The sequence below is a fragment of the Petaurus breviceps genome, unplaced genomic scaffold, assembly GCF_028583685.1.
Source record: "Petaurus breviceps papuanus isolate PSGF00001 unplaced genomic scaffold, PetGlider_PUasm1.0 90845, whole genome shotgun sequence".
NCBI lineage: Eukaryota > Metazoa > Chordata > Mammalia > Diprotodontia > Petauridae > Petaurus > Petaurus breviceps.
In genome coordinates this window covers 424,680-450,745 of record NW_027187359.1, presented here as the reverse complement: position 1 = coordinate 450,745, position 26,066 = coordinate 424,680, and the positions used below count along the sequence as shown (strand labels likewise).

Sequence of the window (26,066 nt, the reverse complement as noted above, 5' to 3'; positions counted from 1 at the left end):
TCTCTCTCTCTCTCTCTCTCTCTCTCTCTCTCTCTCTCTCTCTCTCTCTCTCTCTCTCTCTCTCTCTCTCTCTCTCTCTCTCTCTCTCTCTCTCCACCTATAAAAAGAACAGATTGAACTACATGACCTCTAGGAGGCCTCCCAGTGCTAATCCAGTGTCTAGATGACCTCTAAAGTCTCTCTGAGTCTCAGTGCCATCTTCTGTTAAATGGGCATATCATATACTGTTGTAGGGATTGTAGAGAATTGGTGTGAGGATGAAAAGAGGCATGAATGTAAGATGTGTTAGAATCAGTTACAGGTGACTGGGAAAAAGCATGAGCAAAGGTTCAGAGGAGGCAATGAAAATGTCCTGAGTATGTCCAGGATGTGGAAAGGTGGCTAAGAAAGGGGGAGACTTGTCTGCTTAGGCTGTAGGATGTTCATTCATGGGCAAAAGAAGCCTAATTCATATCTAGGAGACAAAGATAGGTTATGGTCTGGATGGCTCTGGCTGGGGAGTGTTAGAGGGCTGCTGTCGAGAAGGGAGGGGATTGGACATGCAACAATGTTAGTTAATGGGGCAAATATTCTACCTTTTTCCCTAATTGTGAGGGAGAGACTTTCTCCATTCTAGGAGGGAAACATCTTTCTCATCAGCATTGAACTCCTTCCTTTTGCCTAGTCCTTTGGTTCAGGAAAACCCTGGACCAAGGATCTGTGGGCCCCCAAGAGTTTCATAGATAAATTTCAGGGAGGTCTGTGAACTTGGATGGGAATATTATGCTTTTATTTCTTTTTTTTTTTTTTGCCTTTTGGAGGGCAATTGGGGTTAAGTAAATTGCCCAAGGTTGCACAGCTAGTATTTTTGTGTGGGTGTTAAGTGTCTCAGGACGGAACCGAACTCGGGTCCTCCCGACTTCAGGGCCGGCGTTTTACTCATTGCGCCACCTAGCCGCCCCTATGCTTTTATTTCAATATCATTCCTTTGAACCTTATGTATTTTATTTTATGCATTACAAAGAAATTTTGTGTATTTTACTTTATGCATTAAAAAAAAAAACTTCTGTGGAGGGGTCCACAGGCTTCATCAGACTGCCAAAGGGGGTTATGTAACAGCGGAGATGAAGAACCCTAGACTTTTCTTGCTGTTAGGACTGAAATGACTTGAGGAAATGGAACATAGAAGGTCAGGGCTAAATGGGACTTCAGAACAGAGACTGTAAAAGTTGAAAAGGGGCTTAGAACAGAGACTATCAGAGTTGAAGGAATTTTAGAACACAGACCTTAGAAGGTCTGAGCTGGGAGGCCTTAAAGATCATCTAGTCTCACCCCCTTATTTCATAAAGAGGGGGGATCTGAGGCTCAGGTACCCCAGTGATAGATAAATCAGTTACTAGAACCCAGCCCCTGACTCCTAGGAAGTGCATTTGAATAAATGAATGGACAGATGAATAAAGCATTTATTAAAGGCTTCCTTCATAGAACACACTTTGCAGGGAACACACCCTGTTGCCTCTTTGTCCTGAGTGCTTCCATTCAGGTCAGGTTTTACTTCCCAGTGTAGGGAGTGAGTCCATTTCAGCACTGAGAATGGCTGTTTGGGTCTGAGCTGCTGCAGGCAGAGAAAGCAGAGAATTTGTCATTAGACTTGACCGGTGGCCATGGGGCTGGAGAGAACTGGTTTGCAGGCAGAAACAAATTATTCTCCTAGAGTCAAGGCTGGGCCAATTCCAGCTGTGTTACATTATTAAATTTGTAATCTTCATTCTAATGCTTTCCAGCACTGAATAAGAAGCAAATTTAAAATGGGAGCTTTACATTTAGGGAATGAAGCTCTTTGTCAGGGTCTCTTGAAACCCTTAATTTTTCTCTAGAGGTGGATTTCTAAATTTCTCTTTTAAAAATAAAATGAAATAAAAAAGAGAAACCTTTCTTGGGTTAAAGTTGGCTTTGAAAGGGTAGAACCTCTCTCTGGACAAAATTGGGTATTCTGCCTGCTCTTGGCCACATCTGGAATTGAGATGTCCTCTTCCTTCCTTAACCCCAGACCACATCCTAAAGGAGAGCTGAAGAATAGGAGGATGTCCCTGTAGGTTGCCACGGAAACCAAAAACCCCAAATCTGGGATCCATTGGGAAAGAGAGGAGGTTGGCAGCCTTTTTATGACAGTGAGCCACAAGCCGTCTGCCCTTCAGCAATTTGTAAATGGACATGTGCCTTGGTCTCAGAACAGCCAGCCACTGGTTCCCCAAGAAACAAGGCTTCAGGCTTAAATGAAAGGACTTCCTTCATAGAACTTTCTCTGTTTTCTATGGGTCTGCTCATTAATTGGTATATTTCGCTTTAGGCACACGATGGTGATAATGAAGAAGCTAATAGTGATACTAATAACAATAGCTACTCATATTTTTGTAGATGCTTCACAGCCATTATCTCATTTAATCCTCACAGCCAGGCTGCGAAGAAGGTAGAGAAAATGTTGTTACTCCCATTTTACAGATGAGAAAACTGAGGCTTGGGGAGGGCATCGACATGGAAAGCAGTTGCTTCAAGTTCCCTGAAAGAGATGGGTGAGATAACATTAGGAGAATGCAAAGATTATGTGGGCCCTGAGAAGGCGGTGGTGGTGATAATAAATGTGGGCTTACTCTTCCACACACATTGGTTTAGTAAGTCTTGAAAGGATGCTTATTGTTATCTCCAGTTTAGAGAGGAGGAAACTGAGTTCCATAGATGGGAAAGGTATCGCCTAAAGACACTCATGGTTTGTAGCAAAGTGAGCACTAGAATCTGGCTCTTTGGACTTCTGGGCAAAGACATCCCTTCCTTTACAGAGGGGCTTCTGGATCCTTCCCCTATCTTGTCCCCACCAATGGGGTTAATGCTTGTTTTTGAACCAATTAGAATTGGTCTAATTTCCACTATGCTAACCTCTCTGAGAACAGCAACTAGGTCCATATGGCAACTAGGTATCCTCTTGGCCTTGGTGTGTCCTTGAACCTCCAATGTCCCATGAAAAGCCTGTGGTCCCAGGCCCTAATTTGGTATCTCACATTTTGTCATGTGATTTCAAACTGGGAGGGACTTTTGTGATGAACTAGGTCATCCCTCCCACCTTCCAGAGGAAGAGACCAAGGTGCAGAGGGGAAGCATTCGAACCCATATCCAAATCCAATGCTCCTTTTCTTGGCTGCAGTCCTTTCAGCCTCAGATGGTTTGGTTGGATGCAGGTGTAAATCCAGAGACCATTATCTTATCCCAAGTTTGCCCAGCAACCCGACACAAGGAGATTCAGCACTATTAGAGTGCAATTCACGTTTTTTCCTGCTAGCCACAGCCTTCAAAGATTCAAAGCTCCCCAGGATTCATTCCCAGCCTGGCCCTTAATTTAAATACGAGAAGCAGAAGGCCTCCCATCACAAGGAGGGTGTCTATAGGAGCTATTTATATCCCAAGCAGCTTCTAAGGCAGCATCAGTGTGAATTTGCAAGTTGTCTCTCTTCCCAACCTGGTGACCTGGATTAATCCTTGCACCTGATGCCTTCTTCTTTCCTTTCTGTGGAGCTAAACCCTCCCCAGCCTTAAAGCCACAGCCTAGGTCCTTCTTTCTCTGGGAAGTCTTCCTTGACCACCCCAGCCCGAAGATATCTGTCTCCCAGACCCCACTTTCCTGAGTTCCTACAGCCCTGTTTGAACCAATCATAAGACAGTGAATGTGACCTTCAAATGAAATTCATCATGTCTCCCTGACTATACTGATAGGAACAGTCATCTCCTAAGTCCTATGAATAGGGCTGGGCATGTGATCTCCTCAGTACAGACTGATTAATTGATTGAATGAATGAATAAATGAAGTGAAGGAGGGAGGGAATATGAAATTATATGACTGCACAACGCGTCTGGGGTCCATGGAGTAGACTGGTCTAATTTCCTCTGTATTAACCTCTCTGAGAACAGGAACTAGGTCTTCATCTCTGAAGCCATCATCATCCACATCAGGACTAAGAACATAGAAGTTACTTAGTAAAGATTTGTTGGACAGAATTGGCTTAACATCCAAAGTCCTCAGGACTTAGGGACTATATATGAGATTTTCTCTGAGGGATGGGGGGGGGGGAAGGAATGGAGCAAATCATACTTTGAATCCATCCTCACCCCCCCAAATCTACATATCCTTCAATTCAATAAACACTTTCTAAGCATAATCCATCTAGGGATTTGGAGTCAGAAAAACTGGATTCAAATTCTGACTCATACTTAGAATCTTACACTTATGCTTTCTGAGCAGTGTTATTATCCCCATTACAAAATGAGAGTGTTGGGTCAGATGATCTATAAGATTTCTTCTAGCTCTAAATCTTAGGAGCCTATATGCAAGGCACTGGCAAAAGAAACTAAGACGGGAGTCCTGCCCTCATGGAGCTAATAGTCTGATAGTGTTGTATGGCACTATTATATTATATTTATTATACATTATATCCCTGTAATATTAAGTTAAAGAGAGGTACAAACTAAGCGTTACATAAAGTTAGACGATTTAGAGTTGGAAGGAACCTCAGAAGCCATCCAGTCCAACTCCTTCATTTTATAGATAAACTAAGGCACATGGTGGTTAAATGACTTTCCCAAGGTCATGCAGATAGCAAATGTCTGAGGTAAGATTTGAATACAGGTACAATGATTATCAAAATGGTACCACTGACTGGTAGGGTCAAGGGAAGGATTCCTGGAGGAAGTGGCTTGTGAGATGGGTCTCAGAAGATACAGATGCCTTCAGCAGGCTGGGGTAGATGGGAAGGAATTCCAGTCACAGGGGATGTCAAGAGTACAAGTGCAAAAAGAGAGTGAGGGATTCATGGAATTGTTGGCTTGTTGAGTTGAAGGGGACCTTGGAGATGATTTAGTCCAATCTCCCCATTTGAGATTCTTTCAGGGAGTCATTCCTCTTGGATAGATCTTAGGGTGGGTGTTGCTGAGCAGGGCTATAGGACTTGGAAGCTACAAGAGATCTTCAAGATTATTTAATTCAACGTTTTCATTTTATTTTGTTTGGAAGGGAACTGAGTTAGAGAACAAATTTATTTAGGTAATCAAGAAGAAAAGTAACAGAACAAAAAGCATGGAGTAGGTCATTACTATCTCCATGGTCTGAAGTCTATTTATCCTCACCCCACCCCCTAATAGCCCCAGTTTGTCCTATTCTGATTCCTTCTTCTTCTTCTCCTTCCATTCTGAGTTGAGAAGGGTAGAAGGGGAGGAATATGGATGAGGAACATGTCAAGGTGCCCCTTCTTTAAGGCTTGTAAAATAATAGATTGATTGGAATATTCAATAGCATCAGACTTTTTTCTAAATGGTACCAGTAGAATGAGACACACATTTTTAGACATGGCCAATGTGGAGATTTGTTTTGCTTGGTTGTATTTATTTGTTGCAAGAGTATTTTTTCTTTATTCATAGAGGGATTGTGGTGTAGGAGATGGGAGGAAGAAAAAATGTTTATTGAAAGAAATTAATTTTTAAAACCTAAGAAATGGTGCCAATGTATGAAAGAGATAACCTATAACAAGCTAAAGACACAGACCAGGAGGAAGACCAAAAGTCTTTTTTTTGTTTTTACATACACATTTTAACCTTTAGTAGAGAGAGTATGTCCAGTGAGTGGTGTTGAGATAAGGGCTGCTGCCCCATCATTTTATAGTGGAGGAAACTGATGTTTGGAGAAGTTAGCAGCTTTCTCAACATCACACAGCTTAACAAGAGACAGAAGTGTGATCCAGATTCAAGAACTTTCACCTCAGCTATGTTGGCTAATGTGGTCAGGTTAGAAAGGTGAATTCAGGTTTACCTGGAGTACCAAGGGCAGCCTTAGAGAGGAAGTAAAGACCAGAACAGCAGTATAAAAGTAATTCCCTGGGTGGGGTGTGAAGAAGGGAGGAAGGTAATGAAAGGATGGGGACAATATGATCCAGTGTTTGGTGATTTGGTGATTTTACAAATGGAGATTAAGGACTTATTAGGGAAACAAATTTTAACTACCTAGAATCATGGACTAACCTCAAAGATCATCAAATCCAACCCTTTCTTTTTATGAGAATAAATGATGTCCAGAGAGGGGGAAATACCCAAAGAGCTTTTTCCACTAAGCCACATAACCTTCAAGGTCTCCTTCAAGCAAAGATCATTCTCTAACTATCCTCCTTCCATATTGATCTTTCCCTTCCCACACTGTCTATACCTAGGATAGACTGAGTTCAGACAGAAGAAATAATTTCTTGAAAATAATGTTTGGGAAATGCTGGAATGTGATTGATGGGAAAGGGGAAGGTGTGCAACTTGACATTCCTTTCCAGGGTCCTTGGAGGAGATAAATGGGCTTCAGGGAACCTTTGTCATATAACTTTGCCTAAAGATGTCTTTGGCTCTTGTCTCTGAAATTGGACCTCAGGAAGGACAACTTTGCTCATTCTTCAACTTCTCCTTTAGCCATTCTGTGTCTCCATCAGAACCACACTAAGCTCTCACCCAAAAGTCAGTTCTGATGTTCTTGCATTCCTCTTCTATACTCAGTAACAGTATAACAAGTTCAGGTTCTCCCAAATGGCTTTGAGTATATATATACCCATTTATTTTTTAAGGTAGGCTGATCCTGAAGAGAATATTGCAGAAATGCCCCAGACTCCAGGTAAGTCCTCTCCTGCATTAATTTCCTCCCAGCTCCTAAAACTAGGCAAATTCTCTTCTTCCTGGTTCCCTGGTAGCTTGATCTATTCACTGATTCCATCATCAAACATTCATTAAACACCAGCTATGTGTAAAGCTCTATTCTTTGAATTTGGTATCCCAAGAAGAGAACACAGGTTCTCCTCTTCAGGAAGTTAAAATCCAATGTGGAGAAGGACAAACATACAATGAAGTGAGACACAATGGAGAGGTCCAGATTTATAGGAAATTTGAGAAGTCTCTTCTATCTAGAGGGATAGGATGTCATCAGGTAAGCCTTCATGGAGGCGGTGGCACTGTCCCTTGAAGGAAGGGAGAAACTTCAATAGATGGATATGGGGGAACAAAAGTCTCTTCCAAGTATGAAAGCTATTGTGAACAAAGCCCTGGGACCAGGAGGGAGGCCCATTGAGAAAAGGGGATAGAGATAGAGAAGACTGGTTAGTTTTAGCTTCATCTTGCTTCCCAAGATTGATTTTTTTCCCTTCCCTTTCCTCCAAAGATAGCTTTCCCTGCTATAGTCCCTCCCTTCATATTTGATTTATGTCCTTGGAGTTAAAAATAGCCCAGGAGAAAAGGACAAGGGCACATTGCCCTGCCCTTCTGTAGTTGAGCTGGGGCTTCTCAGTGAGGGGGTGAGGATACTGGTAAGGGGGTGGGGGAAGAGGAGAGAAAGGCTGAGAAGCTGATGGGTCAAAGAAATTTCCCTTCCTAACCCCATGAGGAAGAACGCACCTTTCCCCAAACCCAACTCAGCTCACTTCCAAATAGATACATTTTTCCAGCGCTAGTTCATGTGATCCATTAAGAAGAAACCAGTAAAAGGATTAGCTTGAGCATCTGTGAAAGATGGGCTCATAAAAGGAAGTATGGTGGATAGGGCATTGAATGACTGACCTGGATTCAAATACCACATTCATCAAATACTAGTTGTATGATTTTTACCAAGTCATTTAAGCTATCTATACCTCAGCTTCCCTATTTTCAGAATGGAGCACCTACCTCATGAGATTGTTGTGTCATATAAGATAAAATATACAATTTGTAAAAATATCAGTCTTTGTTGTTGTTAGTGGACAAAGAGGAAGCATTCATTTATTAGAGTTCCGAAAGTGTCATAGAATGGACCTGGAAGGGAGGCTTAGAATACAGAATGTTAGAGGAGAAATGACTTAGAGATCATCTTATTCCAACCTCCTTAATAATATAACAACATGGACAGAATCTGAAGTTCAGAGGAGGGGGAATGACTTGCCCAATGTCACTAAGGTGAATTTGTGGCAAATCTGGAACCTCTGTCTCTCCGGACTTCCCTATCCCCACCCCCAAATCATCTTCCACTCAGTCATGCTGCCAAGAGAGGAGGTATTGAGGACGGTGACCAACCTGCTATTTCCCTTCTTTGCTAAGTCAGATCAGAAGGAAGTGTAAGTTTATATTTCATGAAGACAGAATCAGGTTAGATACATTAGTTCTCCCAGGCTATGGGCAATGAGACTCTGGAATGGGTCAGGGGAGAATGTTGTGTGCATGTCTTTATCCTGAAAAATCTTTATGAGTTAGTTGGGGGTAGAGGGAAAGGTTATTATCCTTTTGCACAGTAGATGGAGGAATGTAGCAGCAACCACACTGACATACTGAGGATGACTGAAAGCACAAGTTCTTAGACCTGCTTTACTAGGAAAGATAGCTGTTCAAAGCGTTAACAATCTTTTAAAATTACATTCATTAGTTCAGGGGAAAAATCAGCACCCTGAACTTCAGAAAAATCCACACAAAGAAAATAAGAGAAAATACAAGCAGAGAAATAAAGACCAACAGATAGGGCTTCTAACTGTCTGAGAAATTAGCACAGATCAACAGACAGATCCAACTGTCTGACCAAGGCAATTCATACATATTTACTGGAGAGAGAGAAGCACCAACATCCAGAGTTTTCAAAGTGTGTGTGTGTGGGTGCTCCTTAGCAGCTATCCAGAGTCTTATCTGGTCAAATCATTAGAACACTCTTCCAATGAGTGAGCCCCAAAAGCAAAATTAACAAGAGGTGTGAAAACCTTCTTACAAGCTAGTCTCTCCTAGGCAAACTTCCTTTAATGGGCTCCACATGAGGCCTATTAATAGGTAGGGAAGATCTTAAACCCCATTAACATTATAAGGAGAAACTTCATTTTGCCACATACACACTATAAACAACAACAACAATAACAATAACTCATGTTTCATATTTTGAGGTTTAGAAAGAGCACATTCTTCTAAATAGCCCAGTGAGATAGGTAGTGCAAGCATGGTTCTCCTTCACTTTTTGGATGAGGACATTGACATTCATAGAAACAAAGTGATTAACGCATGGTCACATAGCTTAGACAAGAGCCAGACTATGAAACCTGGGTTTCTTACTCTTAAGTTCAATGCCTCTGTCTACTTTCAATCAACAAGTATTTATTAAGCACCTTCTAGATGCCACTAACAAAACTCTTGCCCTGTTGGCTTTTGTTTGTTTGTTTGTTTGTTTGTTCCCATTTCCTTCCCAGAGAACAGGGCAATGTGTGGTCCAAGCTGGAAAACTCAAAGGCTTAAGTCTTTCCCCTAAATGTATAAATTCCTCCTCCTTCTGCTCCATTGAATTGGCACTAGATTGACAGAAAGCCAAGTATATAAGGCTGATCTATGTCAGTCATTCACAAGAGACTGCTGCTTTATTGTGGATCTTTTAGAGGGGGAGGGGAGGGGTGTTTAGTAGAGAACTAGTTTTTTTCAAAAGGAAGTGATCTTAGGCAGTTGCCATTTATTATGACTCAAGCTTTGCTTTCTTTGACAATGGTAGAGTTTTTTCCTTATCTTCATCTTCATCATCATCAGGATAATCTACAAGACCCAGGAAGCTTCCCTTTGTAGTAACAGCTAGGCATGGACAACAAGCCACCTCTTGTTCTAAAGTATCAGGAAACACCCACAAGATGGTGAGCAAGCCCCTGTTGAAGCTCAGCAAAAAAAATGTCTGAGGGGCATGAAGAGGTCTTCTCTCTGTGGAGAGCGGAGCCTATTCAGACAGCTCAGTGGAAGGGCCGGGAATCTGCCATCCCAAGGCAATTTCTCTCCCAGCCTCCCCATCTAAGGGCAGCTCATCGGAGGCAATGTTGGCTCCCGAGAAGCTCTGTGACTGTTAAGCCAGCTGGTTCCAGCTGGTTCTTCTTGGCTCCAGGCTGTCCTGGGAGGGAGCTGACAAGAGCCTTCTTCTGTTCAGACCAAGATGGTCACCAGGAGCAAAGCGAAGATTTGGAATCTTTCAGGGTGGGAAGGCTTTGAGACTGTGATAGAGGACCTTGGAACACGTGGACACACAGCCCACACATGCGTAGCTCACATTTCTCAAATGTTTCCAATTTTACAGAGCACTTTTCTCAAAACAATCCTGTGAAGGAAGCAATCTAAGATTTTGTTTTCCCCATTTTATAGATGAGAAAACTGAGGCAGAGAGGCTTACAGCTAGTAAGTGGCAGAGCTAGGATTCAAACCCAGGTCTCTCTTGATTCCAAGTCCAGCACTTTTCCCATGATACCATTCTGTTACTTTGTACATGTTTATAATAGCTAGCTTTCACATAGTACTTTGAGGTTTGCAAAGCACTTAACATGTTACCTCATTCGACTGTCCCCCAAACCTTATAAGGTAGCAGCTATTATCATCCCCACTTTTCAGATGAAGAAACTGAGGATGAGAAGCAATAAGTGACTAGTAACTGAAGCAAGATTTGAACTTGGGTCTTCTTGACTCCGAGCCCAACACTCTATCCACTTTACCATTTAGCTGCCTCAGTTTATACACACATCTGGACTCATGAACACACACCCTCACCAATTCACAGAATTACAGAGCCAGAAGGACCTTTAAAGATTTATTTCCTTAATTTTGCAAATGGGAAAGCTGAAGCCCAGAGAATATATTGTTCAAGGCCTCAGTTTCCTCATGGGTAGAATGGGAGGACTTTGGCTTCATGACTTCTAAATCCTCTTCCAATTCTATATTTATAAGCCTTTGAGCGAGGGAATAGAGTCCAAGTGTCCTGATACCCAGCCCAGGGCTCTGTTACTTATGTTCTTGTGAGCCTTGACAGCTTGGGACTTGAGAACTTTCCAGGTCTGGGACTGAATCCACATGGTCTCTTTAGCCCAAACAGGTGATTCTTTTACAACATTCACTTCCAGTCTTTTTCCTTCTGGGCATCAGGAAGATGTTTTGGCTGGCAGGAGTCTAGTCCTGTGCCAAAGTAGCCCCCTGTCAAACTCATTTCTATAGCAATTCACAATTTTTTCCACTTACAAATAACCCTGTGAACATATATATGTGTGTGTGTATATGTATGCATACATATACATATACACACATATTTATATATACATACATATATGTAGATATACACACATGTATATATAATGCAAGGATTATTATTCCCATTTTACAGGTAAGCAAACTGAGACTCAGAGAAATGAAATTATTTTCTGAAGGCTCCAAAACCAGTCAAAGCCATCACCCAGGAGACATTACAATCTCATTGTCCCTTTGGACAAGGTCATCTGACTCATCAGGTTTCTGTCTCCAGGTTCTCTGAAACCACAGTCCTACCAATCAAAAGACACATTTGGTCCTGGTCCTATGATATGCCCCTCTTTACCATCCCTATATTCACAATAGGGTTCCCTTTTGGTTCTGTTCAGCACTGAGGACAGGGCCAAGTACCTCCCAATTGCTTGTAGTAGACTCTGAACTACTTTTTTTCTTTTTTAATTTTTTTAAAATAAATTTGTTTGTTTCCTTTTAGTTTACAGGATTCAATTCCGCAATTCCTTGAGTTTCACATTTTGTCCCCCTTCCTCCCCTCCCCACCATGGCGGCATACAGTCAAGTATAGGATCTGTAAATACTTTCACATTATACATTAGTCAGGTTATAAAGATGGAGACTCTGAACTTCTTAAAGGTCTTGAACTTGAAGGCACATTAGAATGTAAAGTGCCTGAGCTGGAAGGCAGTTTAGACATTATCTAGTCCACACTATCTCCCCACCCTCCTCATTTTACAGATAAGGAAACTGAAGCACAGAGAGGGGAAATCCTTTCTCTGCCTAAAATCACGTATAAGTAAGTAATAGAGTCAGGATTCAAATCTAGATTTTCTTACTGCAAATTCTATCCTCTTCCCACTGTACCAAGCTACTTTCCACAAGGTTAGAGATGAAATCTCCTACTGATCCATCATAGGACTCCCCCCTTCCTCCCATTTAGGCCTCTTCCTACAGTGGGTGCTCATAAGCAAGTAACAATTGCCTAGGCTGATCCTTCCCTCATCTGTCCTATTGCATTCTGTATTATTCTTATGTACCATCCAACCCAATGTCCTAATTTTAGAAATACGGAAACTCAGGGTCAGAGCAGCAAGGTGCGGCTTGCTTAACTTGCCCCAGATGACAAAGGAGATAAGTAGAAGCTGCAGAGTGGAGTGGAATGAGTCCTATCCTCAGAGGAAATAGATTTCAGTCACAGTTCTGACATGTGCTTGCTGTGTGATGCTCCAAAAAAAGGGATAAAGATGGATTCTGCAAACTAGAATTCAGGGAGCTTCATTTTCATTTCTGGCAGAATATTAGAATATATTATTTTAAAGGCTGGCTAATGAATGTCTAGAAAAGTGGTGATCACCAAGAGCCAATATGACTTCATCAAGAATTGGTTGTTTGGGGGCAGTTAGATGGTGCAGTGAATAGAGCACTGGCCCTGGAGCCAAGAGAACCTGAGTTCAGATCTGGCCTCAGACACCTGATACTTACTAGCTATGTGACCTTGGGCAAGTCACCTAACCCCAATTGTCTTGCCTTCCCCTCTCCAAAATAAAAAAAAGAATTGATCATTTCAGGTTAGTCCTATTCACCCATTTTTTTTTCTTTTTAACAGGGTCACTAGACTGAGAGATCAAGGGAATAGCATAGACATAGTTCACCTTGAAGTACTTGAGGAAGGTTCTTTTGCTCTTCTTGTGGGCAAGACAGAAATAAGTGGGCTGGACAATGATATATTCAGGCAGACTTGGAATTTGTTGAATTGCTAGACACAAAGGAAAGCCATTCGTGTTTTGATGTCAGCTTGGAAGAAAGTCTCTAGTGAAGTGCCCCTGGCATCCATGGTTGGCCTTGTGTGAGTTAAGATTTTATCAATGACATGGGCAAAGGGATACATGGCATTTAGAAATTCAGATTTGCAAGTAGGAGGGTTTGTTAATGCACTGGATGGCAGAGGAGAATCCAAAAGGATCTTGACAGACTAGAACACTGATCTGAATTGAGTAAGATGGAACTTAACAATATAAGTTAAATGCAAAGTTGAGTTAAGCTGCTGGGGCCACAGTGAATAGAGCACCAGACCTTGAGTTAGGAAGGCTCATTTTCCTGAATTCAAATATGGCCTCAGATATTTACTAGTTGTCTGACCCTGGGCAAGTCACTTAACCCTGTTTGCCTCAGTTTCCTCATTTGTAAAATGAGCTGTAGAAGGAAATGACAAACCACTCTAGTATCTTTGCCAAGAAAACCCCAAATGGGGTCATGAAGAGTCATATACAACTGAAGCAACTGAAGTTAAAAGTAAAGTCTTACACTTGGGTTCAAAAGTCAGTTCCACAGAACAAGACAAAGAGCTGTGGCTGTCTAGGAGCTTGTTTGGAAAAAAATCTGGAGGGTTTTGTGGACCACAAATTCAAGATGAGGCAAAAGTCTGATGTGGCAGTCAATAAAAGCTGATGTGATCTTAGGGTACATTAAAATAAGACTAGAAAGACATTATTGTGCTATCCCTTGCTCTGAGCAGACTAATCTCAGATATTATGTTCAGTGCCAGAGGCAGAATCATGAAGTAGATAGGGGGATGCCCTTGAAGCCTGAAGTTAGGTTGAAGTCCCATCTCTGATAGATACAAGCTGTGAGACCCTGGGCAAGTCACTTAACTCTCAGTGCTCTGAGTAGTTCTCTAAGACCCTCTAAACAGATGCTTCAAAAATGGGAGGAAAAATACATTCTGCAAGCTAGAAGCCAGAGAACTTCATTTTAATTTCTGACAAAGTGTTAAAATTTTAATGACTGGCTAGTGAATGTCTAAAAAAGCAATGATCAGAAAGAGACAATATAACTCTATTAATGATGGGTCATTCCTATTCAGTGTGTGTGAGTGTGTGTGTGTGTGTGTGTGTCTGTCTGTCTGTCTTGGTACTCTAGGCAGCTCTCTAAATTGCAGAGAAGGTGCTGGTCAGCATTGACAGAAGGAGTTTCCTCAGCCAGGAATTCCTTGTACTAATGAAATCCCAAGCCTAGTCCATATCCCTATCTGGATACCATATTTTAGGAAGGAAATTGGTACTGGACAATGTCCAGAGGAGATTAAGCAGGATGGTTGAGGGCCCAAGCTCATGTTTTTTAAGCAAAGAATTGGGGAAAGGACTTCATCTGAAGACACAATTGGGAGGCAGTGATAACTGCCTTATCTTAAGTATTAGGAAGGCTGTCACTTGGAAGAGGGATTGCACTCATTTTGCCTGGCCCCAGAGGGCAGAACTAGAATAAATGTGTGTAAGCTGCAGAGATTCCTTTTTTCTTGTAAGGAAAAAATTCTGAACAATTAGAGTGATCTACAAATGGGATGATGGACCTCAGGAGGTAGTGGGCTCCCTTCTGCTGAAGATCTTCAAGCAAAAACTGTGTGATCATGTGTGGGACATGATATACAGGGTAGAGAGTGTTCTGTTTCAGGTATGGGCTGGTGGGCTCTGAAGTGTCTTCCAGCTCTGAGATCCTGACCCTTAACAAGCCACTTCCTTTCTGAGTATCAGTTTCCTTCTCTGAAAAAAGGAATAATAGCACTTGTACCAACTACTTCATGGGGTTATTGTGAGGAATGTGCTTTTTAAAACTCTAAGTTACTATGTAAATAGGAGTTGCTAATAGTTGGTGCGGTGGATAGAGTGCTGGACCTAAAATCAAGACAGGTCAGAGTTCAAATCTGTCCTCAGATTTGACTCATACCACTTAACCTTGGTCTGCCATAGTTTCCTTATCTGTAAAATAAGTATAAATGAAGATAAAATAAGTCACCTGCCTCCAATGGATGCTATGAGAATCAAATGAGATATTTGTAAAGCACATTGCACATTTTTGAAATACTTTATAAATGCTGGCAACCACCTTGTCTAACGGAGGAAGATACTGAGGCTGGGGTATGGGAGTGATATAGGCAGTGATTTACCTGAGATAACACAGGTAGAACTGGTATTTGAGCCTAAATTCTCTAACTCCAAAGCCAGGGTACTTTCCACCATGCTCTCTCCTTACAAAAATCTGCTTCAAAGAAAAGCCTTCTTGGGGGAAGGGATGGAATCACAATCCATGCTTCATGTGGCTGATGGTTTATAGCTGGAGGAGCAGGGAGGAATCTATATTGGAACAACCCAAAGCAGCTTTGCTCCCTCAGGGATTCAGACCCCTGCCTACATCTCTCCTTCCAAAGCAGTCTGGGGGTGGGGAAAGGTGTGAGGGCAAAGGGGGCTGTATGCCTCTGCCAGGCAGGTTGAATTGATCTGAACCCAGCAAGGCCCCAGAGTAGCTTGTAATTCCTCCACCCCATTACATTAACTTCAATGCCTGGCCGTCTGCTCAGCCCCTCAATTAATCACCAGCCCCGATTTTGTCAATATCAATTAATTTCAGTGGAGGCAACAGCTGTAGCCAGACCCAGATCTGATTCTGCCATTCCCAAGGGGAAAGGCCCAAAGCAACAAGGCTGAGGGGACCAGGGAGGAGGCAACATCTTACTTAGGATGCTACAAGGCAGGTGTGGTGGAAACAATCCTGCAGTGGGACTCAAGACCATGGAGTCTGGTCCTGATTCTGTCCCAGATTTGCTGTGTGTGTGAGACATTGGGCAGCTAATCTCTTTAGGCCTCAGTTTCCTCCTCTGCCAATGAAGGAATTATCCTAGATAGGAGATATACCAGATAGGACCGTTCCTCTCTGATATTGGGTCAATCCATGGAAATTTTAAGATTTTTATGATTTTAAGACCACAAGGAATCTAAAATTGGGGAGTCAGGCAGTGACTCTCACAAGGGGGAGGCCACTGAGATGCAGGGGGGGCTGTTTCCACCCAGGCCAAAGCATACAGGGCTGGGTCAGAGCCAGTGCTGGCAGGAGCCTGGGGGAGGCGTGTGAGGGCGGGAGCAGCTGGAAATAGCAGGGACTGGGAATGATGAGTTGGGTGGGGAGGAGAAGAGAGGCAGCCGCCTCAGAAGGTTTTATCTCCGAGGTGCCAAGAGGCACATAGACCACAGAAAAGAGGCAGCAGGGGGTTGGTCATTTCCCTTCCTCTTCAGGCCTGGACCCAGCCCTAGTGACAGCAGAACAAAAGGGCTTAGTTTAACATGGACACAAGGCAGCATGATGTACTGGATAGAATTCTGGGTTTTGAGTTAGAAAGTGTGTGTTAAAGTCCCAAATCTTCCCCTTCCTAACTATGTGGCCTTAGGGAAGTCACTTTATTCCTTTGAGACTCAGTTTCCACTGCTATAAAATGGGGATAAAAATACTTTCACTGCCTACCTCACAGGGTGCTGCGTAAATGCTAGCTATTATTATCTCATATGCTGGAATCTGGGCTGGGGAGTAGGGGGATGGGCCATCTGTCTATCCAGATGACAATACTGTACCTAGGGACCCTGGATTTTGAAGTTCAGAGAAGTGTAGCCAGATGGGAAATGAGATATTTCTAGATCTCAGTTTCCTTCTCTGTAAAATGAGAGGTTTATATTAGGTAGGATCTAAAGTTCTATGACTCTTTTTTGAGCTTTGGGGGACCATGTATCCTTATCTGTCAGACAAAATTGTGAAATCTGTATTTTCCAAAACCACCCCCACTCCAGGTATCCTTCCAGCTCTTTCTGCCTTCTCTCAAAAAAACCCCTTATAAATTTACACTCAAATGTATGTGACTGATAAGGACTGGACATGGAACCCCCTTTTAGAGGGATTTGCATCATAACAGAGAACAGAATCTTGGGCTAAAAGAATGAAGAATTAATTGAGGAATTTCATTCATAAGTTAGAGATGTGGGAATGAGTATTTGGAGGAAAGGGCTTTCCCATTGTCCCCCCAAATGGCCATCCATTCTGCTTTTGCTCTCTTTAATGCAGAAGGCCTGATTCAGCCACTACTATAAGCCAATTCTACTCCATCCTCTAGGGGTCCTTTACCTGTGTCTGGTCCTTCACCCACTGTCCCTTTTGTTTGCCACAGCATGCTGCAGACACTGCAAGAGAAGAAAGAATCTGAGCTTATTCTAAGTCTCTGTAGTGTATGGTGACCAGGTGATGAGGGACAATGAAAGCAAGCACTAGACTTGGGGGCAGAAGTGACTCTGCTGCTCACTGCCTGTTTATCTCAGTTTCCTCTTCTGTAAAATGATGAGGTTGTACTCGATGGTTGAAGTCCTGAAGTCCCTTTCAATTTCAGCCATCTCTGAGCTTCCTCCTGGGTCTTGGCTTCATGGGGAGCCAATTCCCTGGCTCACACCATCAAATACAAAAGCCTCCCTTCCACCCCAATCAAGGGCAGCTACTGAAGTGCCCTCTCAGCTCCAGCTTCAAGAGTTATTTGTCATTATTCCAGTTTTCTTCTTCCTGGAAAAATGTGTCAGGCCCTGGCAGGAAGAAAGAGAGAAAGAAAGAAAGAAATCTGGCTTAGCTCTGCAAAATGATGAGGTGGGGGAGAATGGGGGGGTGAGTTTTCAAAGCAAGTATTTGCTCCCAATGATGGCCAGTGAAGGGGAGAGAGAGAGAGACAGACAGAGAGAAAGACAGAGACAGAGAGAGACAGAAACAGAGAGAGAAAGAGAGACAGAGAGAGAGAGATAGAGACAAAGAGACAGAGAGACAGAGAGAGAGAGAGAGACAGAGAGACAGAGACAGAGAGAGAGACAGAGAGACAGAGACAGAGAGAGACAGAGAGACAGAGACAGAAGAGAGAGAGAGACACAGAGAGAGAGAGACAGAGAGAGATAGAGACAGAGAGAGGGAGAGACAAAGACAGACAGACAGAGAGGTTTGGGAAGGTGTCTGAGATAATCATTGTATCTGTCACCATGTTTGTCTTTGTGTTTGCTTCTGGTTGCATGTATCTATGAGGCTCAGTTTGGTGCTGCAGTGAATAGAGTACTGGGACCAGAATCAGGAAAATCTGAGTTCCAATCTGGCTTCAGACACTGACTAGATGTGTGACCCTGACCAAGTCACTTAGCCTCTGTTTGCCTCAGTACTCTTTTTTTTTAAATTTTTTAATTTTTAGTTTACAACATTCAGCTCCAGAAGGTTTTGCGTTCCAAATTTTCTTCCCCTCCCCTTCCCCCCCCCTCCCAACACTCAGTGCTCTTATTGGCAAAATGGGGATAGTAGTAGCACCTGCTCCCCAGGGTTGTTGGGAGGATCCATGAGATAATAATGTTAAAGTGCTCAGCAGAGTGTCTGCACATAGTAGGCGCCACATAAATGTTAGTTGCTACTGTTGTTACCTCAGTGGCTGTGGTGGTGTGTGTGTGCATGTGTGTGTATGCATGCGTGTGTGTGTCTCTGTGTATGCCCTCGTGTGCGTGTGTATGTGTGCATGTGTGCGTGTGTGTACATGTGTGTGCATGCACATGTGTGTGTCTTTCTGGCTGCATGTCTCTACATGGCACTACCTTTGTGTTGCTGCATCTCTGTGTTTGTGTCCATTATGTGGGTCTCTGCATCTATTTCTGCTCATCTTTCTGTGTCATTTCTATATGTGCTTATGTGGGTCTCTTTTTCTTTGTGCGATTCTATTCCTGTGGACATCTGTCTCTGTCTGAGTCTGTGGAGAGCTTTCTATTGTGCCTGGTGGGGGGCAGGTGGAAGGAGGTCTTCCCGTCTGTTTGTCTCTATACTGGCTCTGTCCATTTTTCTTTGTTTAGGTCAGTAGTGATGTGTGTCTCTGGGCATCTGCCCATCAGTGTACATCTGTATATGTGGACACAGCTGTCTCTGTATCATTCTATCTGTATGTTTTGTTGTTGTCGTTCAGTCATTTTTCAGTTGTGTCTGACCCTTCATGACTACATTTGAGGTTTTTTTGGGAAAAGATACTGGAATGATTTGCTACTTCCTTCCCCAGCTCATTTTACAATTGAGGAAATTAAGCAAATACAGTTAGATGACTTGCCCAGGGTCACACAGAGAGTAAGGAAAGCCAGATTTGAACTTAGGTCTTCCTGACTCCAGACTTGGAGATCCATCACTGTGTCACCTGGCTACCCCCATGTGTCTCTGTGTGTATGTATGTCTGTGTGTCTTTTTCTATCTCCCTGTGTGTAACTGTCTATCTGCATAAGGGTACATCTGTCTTGTGTGTATGTATGTGTCTTTCCCTCTATGTATACCTTTGTGTGCCTGTCAGTATGTGTATATCTGTCTCTGTGTGCATATGTCTATGTACTTGTATCTTTGTAGCGCTTGTTTTTGTGTCTGTGTGTTTATCTGTGCATCTTTATGTGCCTGGGTTTGTCTTTTTGCCCCTTGTCTATTTCTGAGTGTGTGTGTGTGTGTGTATCTTCATCTCTCCCTCTTTCTCTCTCCCTCTGACTCCCTCCCTCCCTCCCTCTCTCTCTCCCTCCCTCCCTCTTTCTCTCTCTCCCTCCCTCTCTCTCTCTCTCTCTCTCTCTCTCTCTCTCTCTCTCTCTCCCTCCCTCCCCCCCCCATGTCTTTGTGTGAGAGTGACTCTTTGAATGTGTCTATCTGTGTTCAACTCCTAGACACAGAGAGCTCACTCACTGTTTGCGAACACTCTCTCACGTTGTTGGACAACTCTGATTGTTAGAAAGTTCTCATTTTTTTGTGGCCCACAACCCACCTTTTGGTACCTTTTCTCCTTTTTCCTAATTCTATCTGTGGGAAACAGTCAGAAGAAGTCTGTCCCTTCTGTCCTATCACAGGACAGATTGATAACTCTTCCATTAACTGAAGACCATGACATCTCTCCTGGACCAGCAGCAGAGACTAGTCTCTTTGATTAGTTAAGGGTCCAAAAGAGACAGGACAGTTACCTTTTTATTTGAAGGGGAGCTATCTGAAGCAGGAGGTACTATAAGGACCTGGGGGAAAGAAGAATTGATAAAGGATAGAGAGACACCAGAAAAAAAATCTATATGTCTTTCCCCAGGATATCAATGCAGTGTCTACTTCAAGTGGGGGCAATAAACTGCTTACATGTATATACTATTTTATGGTTTGAGTCAACAGGCATTTATTAAGTACCTTCTATGTTCCAGGAACTGATTGTATGTGCTAAGCACTGGGGACACAAAGGTTAAAAAAAACTAGTCCCTGATCTCAAAGAGCTCACAGTCTAATGAACAAGACAACATACAAATAATTATGTACAGACAAGATACTTACCCAGATCAATTGGAGGCAATCAGCTAGAGTGACTAGAATTAAGGGGGACTGGAGATGGTGGGATTGTAGCTGGGACTTGAAGTAGGTCGGGGAAGCCAAGAAGACAAGGAGAGAAAGCATTCCAAGCAGAGGAGACAGTCTGGAAATGGAGTGTTCCCTAAGGACCAGTCAGGAGGCTGCTGTCATTGGATTGCACACAATACATGGGGGATGGGGTGGGATGTAAGGGGGAAGAAGATTGTAAAGGTAGGAGGGACTAAGTTATGGAAGGCTTTATATTTAATATTTTTCCCCAGTTACATGTGAAAACATTTTTATTTTTTGTTTTTTAAAAATGTTCCAAATTCTCTCCCTCCTTCCCTGAACCACCCCCCCTTGAAGAAGCAAGCAATTTGACATAGGTTATACATGTATAGTTATGCAAAACTTACTTCCATGTTAGTCATGTCATAAAAGAAAACACAGACCAAAAAACACAAGAAAAAAAAAGTAAAGAAAAATTGTGTTTCTATCTGCATTCAGACTCCATCAGTTCTCTCTCTGGAGGTGGATAGCATTTTCCATCATGAGTCCTTCAAAATTGCCTGGGATCTTTGTATTGCTGAGAAGAGCTAAGCTTTTCACTGTTGATCTTCACACAATGTTGGTGTTACTGTGTGTATTGTTCTCCTGGTTCTGCTTATTTCACTTTGCATCAGTTCATATAAGTCTTTTATGGAATGCTTTAAAGATCACACAGATGATTTTATATCTGACCCTAGAGGGAGCCAATGGAATTGATGGAGTGTGACTTCCATGAGGGTGATACGGTCTAACTTGCCTCACACAACCCTGTGAGTTGGATAATACAAGTATTAACATACCCACTTTATTCAGGAGGAAACTGAGATCAAGGAGGACCACTGATTTGGACAGTATCCCATGGCTAGTAAGTGATAGGTGGAAGACTCAATCCAGTTAGATTCTTAAGGGCAGTAAAGTCTAGTATGGGATGTAAGTCAGATGACTCAGGTTCAAATCCTACTTCTGCTCCTTAATACTTCTGTGACTGTGAGCAAGTTTAACCTCTTTGGACTTTGGGTTTTTCCTCCATAAAACAATAATATCCAGCATTTATATAGCACATTTAGGTTGGCAAAATGTTTTATATATTTGTAAAATATGCACATGCATATCTCATTTGATCTTCCCCATTTTACAGATGGGGAAACTGATACTGAGAAAGGATAAGTGACACAGCTCATAAGTGCCTGAGGCAGGACTTGAACTTGGGTCTAGCTGACTCTGAGGCAAGCATTGTATCTGAAACACAATTAGCTGCTTCTCAAGAACTATAATTTCTATAGCATTTTAAGTGTGCAAAGAGGCATACATAGGTTATTTTGACCCTCACTACAACCCTGTGAGGTAGGTGCTATTATCCTCATTTTACACATTTGAAAACCAAGTCAGGGAGAGGGTAAGAGGGTAAGTGACTTGCCCAGCGTCACATAGATAGTGCGGCAGGATCTGAACTCAGGCGTTTATGACTCCAGGTTCAGCACTTTATACTCTGAGTCACCTAGCTGACCCCATGAAGGAGTCAGACTAATGTATCTCTAAAATTCCTTCTTGCTCAATATTCAACGAAGCTATGACTTAGGGTCTTTTGGTGTAATGTATGGGTGAGAGAGTAATGAGAACTTCCCATAGTTTTCTTCTCTTCATGTGTATTTATGTCTCTCTACCTTTTTTTTCTTCTATCTTTCACTTGCTTTCAAAGATGGAGATGGCCGGAGACTAAAAGGAGCAATCCAACGAAGCACAGAGACTGGCCTGGCCGTGGAGATGCCCAGTCGGACCTTGCGTCAAGCCAGCCATGAATCCATTGAAGACAGCATGAACAGCTATGGCTCCGAGGGCAAGTGAGTGGAAGGCTCAAAGACCAAAGGCCTGGTCTTCAAAGTCCCAGTCACCTCAAAAAAGTTGTGTCCTAAGCTTTCATCTTTTCTTTCTATAGATTATCTTTCTTCTCTCCTCTTTTCTTCTTTTCACTCTCTTCTTCTCCCCTCTCCTCCTTTTTCAACTCTTCTTCTCTCCTCTCTTTTCTCACTTTTCCTCTCCTCTCTTTTCTTCTCCTTCCCTCCTCTCCTCTCTTCTCCCTCTCTGTTTTGCTTTTTGGAGGGGGGAAGGCAGGTCAATCGAGGTTAAGTGACCCAAGGTCACACAGCTAGTAAGTGTTAAGTGTCTGAGGCCGGATTTGAACTCAGGTCCTCCTGACTCCAGGGTTGGTGCTCTATTCACTGTGCCACCTAGCTGCCACCTCTTCTTCTCTCTCTTACTCTTCTTTCCTCTCCTCTCATTCCCCCCTCTCTACTCCTTTCTCACTCTCTCTTCCCCCTCTCCCCCCTTCTCTCTCTTCCTTCTCTCCTCCTCTCTTCTCCCTCCTTCCATTCTATTTCTCATCCCCATTTCACCAGCTCCTTTGGGTTAAATTATCGTGTCTATGCAGATGACCCACAGATCTACATATAGAGTTCTTATCTTTATCCTGAACTCTAGTCTCACATCATCTCTTGAAGTTTCCATAGGCATCTCAGTCAGTCAGTCCAATCCAAAACTCATTATCTTTCCCCCCAAACTCACCCTTCTTCTGGACTTCCTTTTTTTGCCTCAACATCTCTCACATCCATCCACCTCTTGAGTGTATTGCAAGTCATGTCATCAGTTCCCTGATGCCATGGTCCTCTTCAAAAACGAAGGAAAAACACAACAAGCTGTGCACCTGCTAGCCTAATTCAGACCCTCATCACCTCTCACCTAGACTGCTGCAGTAACCTTCTAATCAACTCTCTGTGCCTCCTTTTTCCTCTCCATTCCATTTTCCACACAGCTGCCAAATGGATAGTCTCAAAGCCCAGGTCGGACCATGTCGATTCATTGTTTTCCTCTTCCCTCTTCAGTAAAATGCAAATCCTCCTGTTTTCAATGAAAGACCTTCACACTCTGCCTCCAACCTACCTTTCCACAGTTTTCACATCATTCCCCCTCATGCATTGTGCACTTCAACCCAACTGGCCTACCATAAGGCCTACCTTATGTACATCCCCCACCTTTGTGCCTTTGCACAGGCTGTCCTCTCCTCCTGGGATGTGCCCCCTCCCTCCTCTTCTTGAAATTCCAACCTCCAGGGGTGGCTAGGTGGTACAGTGAATAGAGCACCAGCCCTGGAGTCAGGAGGACCTGAGTTCAAATCCGGCCTCAGACACTTAACACTTACTAGCTGTGTGACCTTGGGCATGTCACTTAACCCCAATTGCCCTGCCTTCCCCCCTCAAAAAAAAAAAGAAATCCCAACCTCCTTTTCAGGTTCAATTCAAGTGCCACTCCCCAGAAAAGGCTTCTCCTGAACCCCTACTTGTTTAAGTGTCCCCTCTTAAAATTACTTTACATATGATTTGCGTTTACTTATCTGTGCACAAATTATTTCATCTCAGTAGGGAATAAGTTCACTGAGAGCAAGAATTGTTTGATTTTTATCCTTTCCTTCCTAGCACTTTGCCTCAGTGCCTATAAAAATGCTTAATAAACACGTGTTTTTTTTTTATTGAAACTTTAAAAAAAATGTTTAATTGAACTTCACTGACCAACCCATGAAAGCAGACTTCATAGTGTTTGAAATAATTTTGAAGTGAGAGAACACTGGATTGGGAGTCATGGAACTTGTGTTCAAATCCCAGTTCTATATTTTATTTCAGACATGATCCTGGCTCTGCTACCTTCTATTTCCGTGGCCTCAGGCAAGTCCCTTAACTTCTCTGGAGACTCAGTTTCCTTACCTACAAAGGGAGGGGCTTACATTCGATGACCTCTAATACTCCAGGATTGAAACCAAACACTCTTGTCTCCAAATCCAACATTTTTTTCTATTTTACCAGACTCCAAGCAATTTTTGAAATGAATGTACCTTCTTCCCAAGGATTCCTGGCATGTTTTTTGTCCCTCCGGAGACATTATTTTTCTGTTTTCTATTAACAAGCATTTATTTTTTCTCCTTTCCTCCTACCCACCCCCAATTTAACAGGAAAATAGAAAAACAAAACTCTCAAGAAAAGACTAATTCCCACATTGTCGGTGTCCCCAAAATGCATGTATCTATCCTTTTGCTTCTTGAATCTATTGCCTTTCTGCCAGGAGGTGGGCAACACGCTTCCTCTAGCATCCTGTCTGGTCATCATATTGACTAGCATTCTTGAGTTTTTCAAAGTTTGTCTTTCCAATGCTGTGGTTGTTGGATAAATTGTTCTCCTGACTCTGCTGACTTTACCTGGCATCAGTTCCTATGAGTTTTCCCAAGTTTCTCAAAACCTATCCCTTTCGTCATTTCTGATAGCACAAAACTATTTCATTATATCTATTTTTCAGTCATGTCCAACTCTTCATGACCCCATTCGGGGTTTTCTTGACAAAAATGCTGGAGTGGTTTGCCATTTCCTTCTCCAGCTTGTTTTTTCAGATGAGGAAACTGAGGCAAAATTCTCCAGGGTCACATAGCCAGTGTCTGAGGCTGGATTTGAACTCAGGAAGATGACTGCAGGCATGGCACTCTATCTGCTGTGCCACCTAGCTGACCCTCATTATATCTATTACACAACCATAATTCACTCACCTATTCTCTAGTGTTTGAGGGCATTCTTAAAAGCATTATTTTGACTCTGATGCCATCTTCCCAGCAGGGCAAAGTCCTGGTGATGCTTCTTTCATCCGATAGTGCAAAGATGCTTAACCATTTTGGTGCCATGGACCCCTTTGGCAGTCTGTTGAGGTCTTTGGACCACTTCTCAGAATAACGTTTTTAAGTAATTGAAGGAAACGCTAAATTTAGGTTAGAGGTTAGGGGAAATAAAGATATGGGTTCCTTTCATCCAAGTTTATGGACTCCCTGAGATCTACCCCTGGTACCTTTGGGGGCCTGTGAGCACCAGATTAAGAACCTATGGAGATACTGAGCATAGCAGTGTATCACAGTGGACAGAATGCTGAGTCTGGAATTAGAAGACCCAGGTTTCAAGCCCAGTTCTGTGACTTCCTACCTGTGTGGCCTTGAACAAGTCATTGCCCCATGTAGGCCTCAGCTTTTTCATCTAAAATGGAGGGTTAGAAGCTCACATTTCCTCAGGATCACAGACTTGAAGTAGAAAGGAACCTTCAAGGTCACAATGCAAAAAGGAGGTTGTTGGACTGGAAAATGTCCAGATCCCCCTCCAGCTCTGTATCTAGGAACCTGTAATGAGTGTGGATCTCAGGGACAGACTTACTCCCATGACTGGGGGAGGTAGATGCAGGTGGAGTGTGAGGATGAGTTAACAGGCTACTGCCTTTACTGGTCACCTCCTCCTCGTTATTAGCAGGTATTCTGGTGGAGGGCTGACCTGCACATCCCAGACTGATGTCGGAGCTGCTCCACCCTTCTCTCCCACCTCCTCTCCAAGCTCTAGAAGTGATGGTACCAGGCTGAAAATTGCTCAGCTTTGGCTTAAAAATAGACCCACAGAGGCCCATGTGGTTCTGTGGGATGGGAAGGACGGAAATGAACCATCCAGGCCCCTCCCCTGGGCTGAAGTCCAGAACTTCCCAGGGCAGCCAACAGCCCCAGAAGACAGCTGTGCCTGCCTGCCCATTAGACAGCCCAGTCATCAGTGGTACCCCTCTGCCCACATATCAGAGGGGCACCTGACCAAATTATTCCATGTATGTATGAGCGTACATGTTACCTGGGTGAGTGTGCAGGTAAATGTGTGTTTATGTACATCTCTGTGTGCACATATATGTATTTGCCTTGTGAGTGCATTATCAGTGTGTGTCCATCTTCATGAGTATGA

At 43.0% G+C, this 26,066-nt stretch overlaps 1 protein-coding gene across 1 annotated transcript in view; it reads left to right on the top strand.

Annotated features, from left to right (window-relative positions):
* Positions 1-26,066, top strand: part of RIMS4 (regulating synaptic membrane exocytosis 4) — a 60,967-nt gene that overhangs the window by 13,693 nt on the left and 21,208 nt on the right. Inside the window, exon 2 of the mRNA XM_069072273.1 lies at positions 21,968-22,109. Coding sequence (XP_068928374.1) covers positions 21,968-22,109 — 142 coding nt within the window. The remainder of the gene's footprint in view (positions 1-21,967; positions 22,110-26,066) is intronic.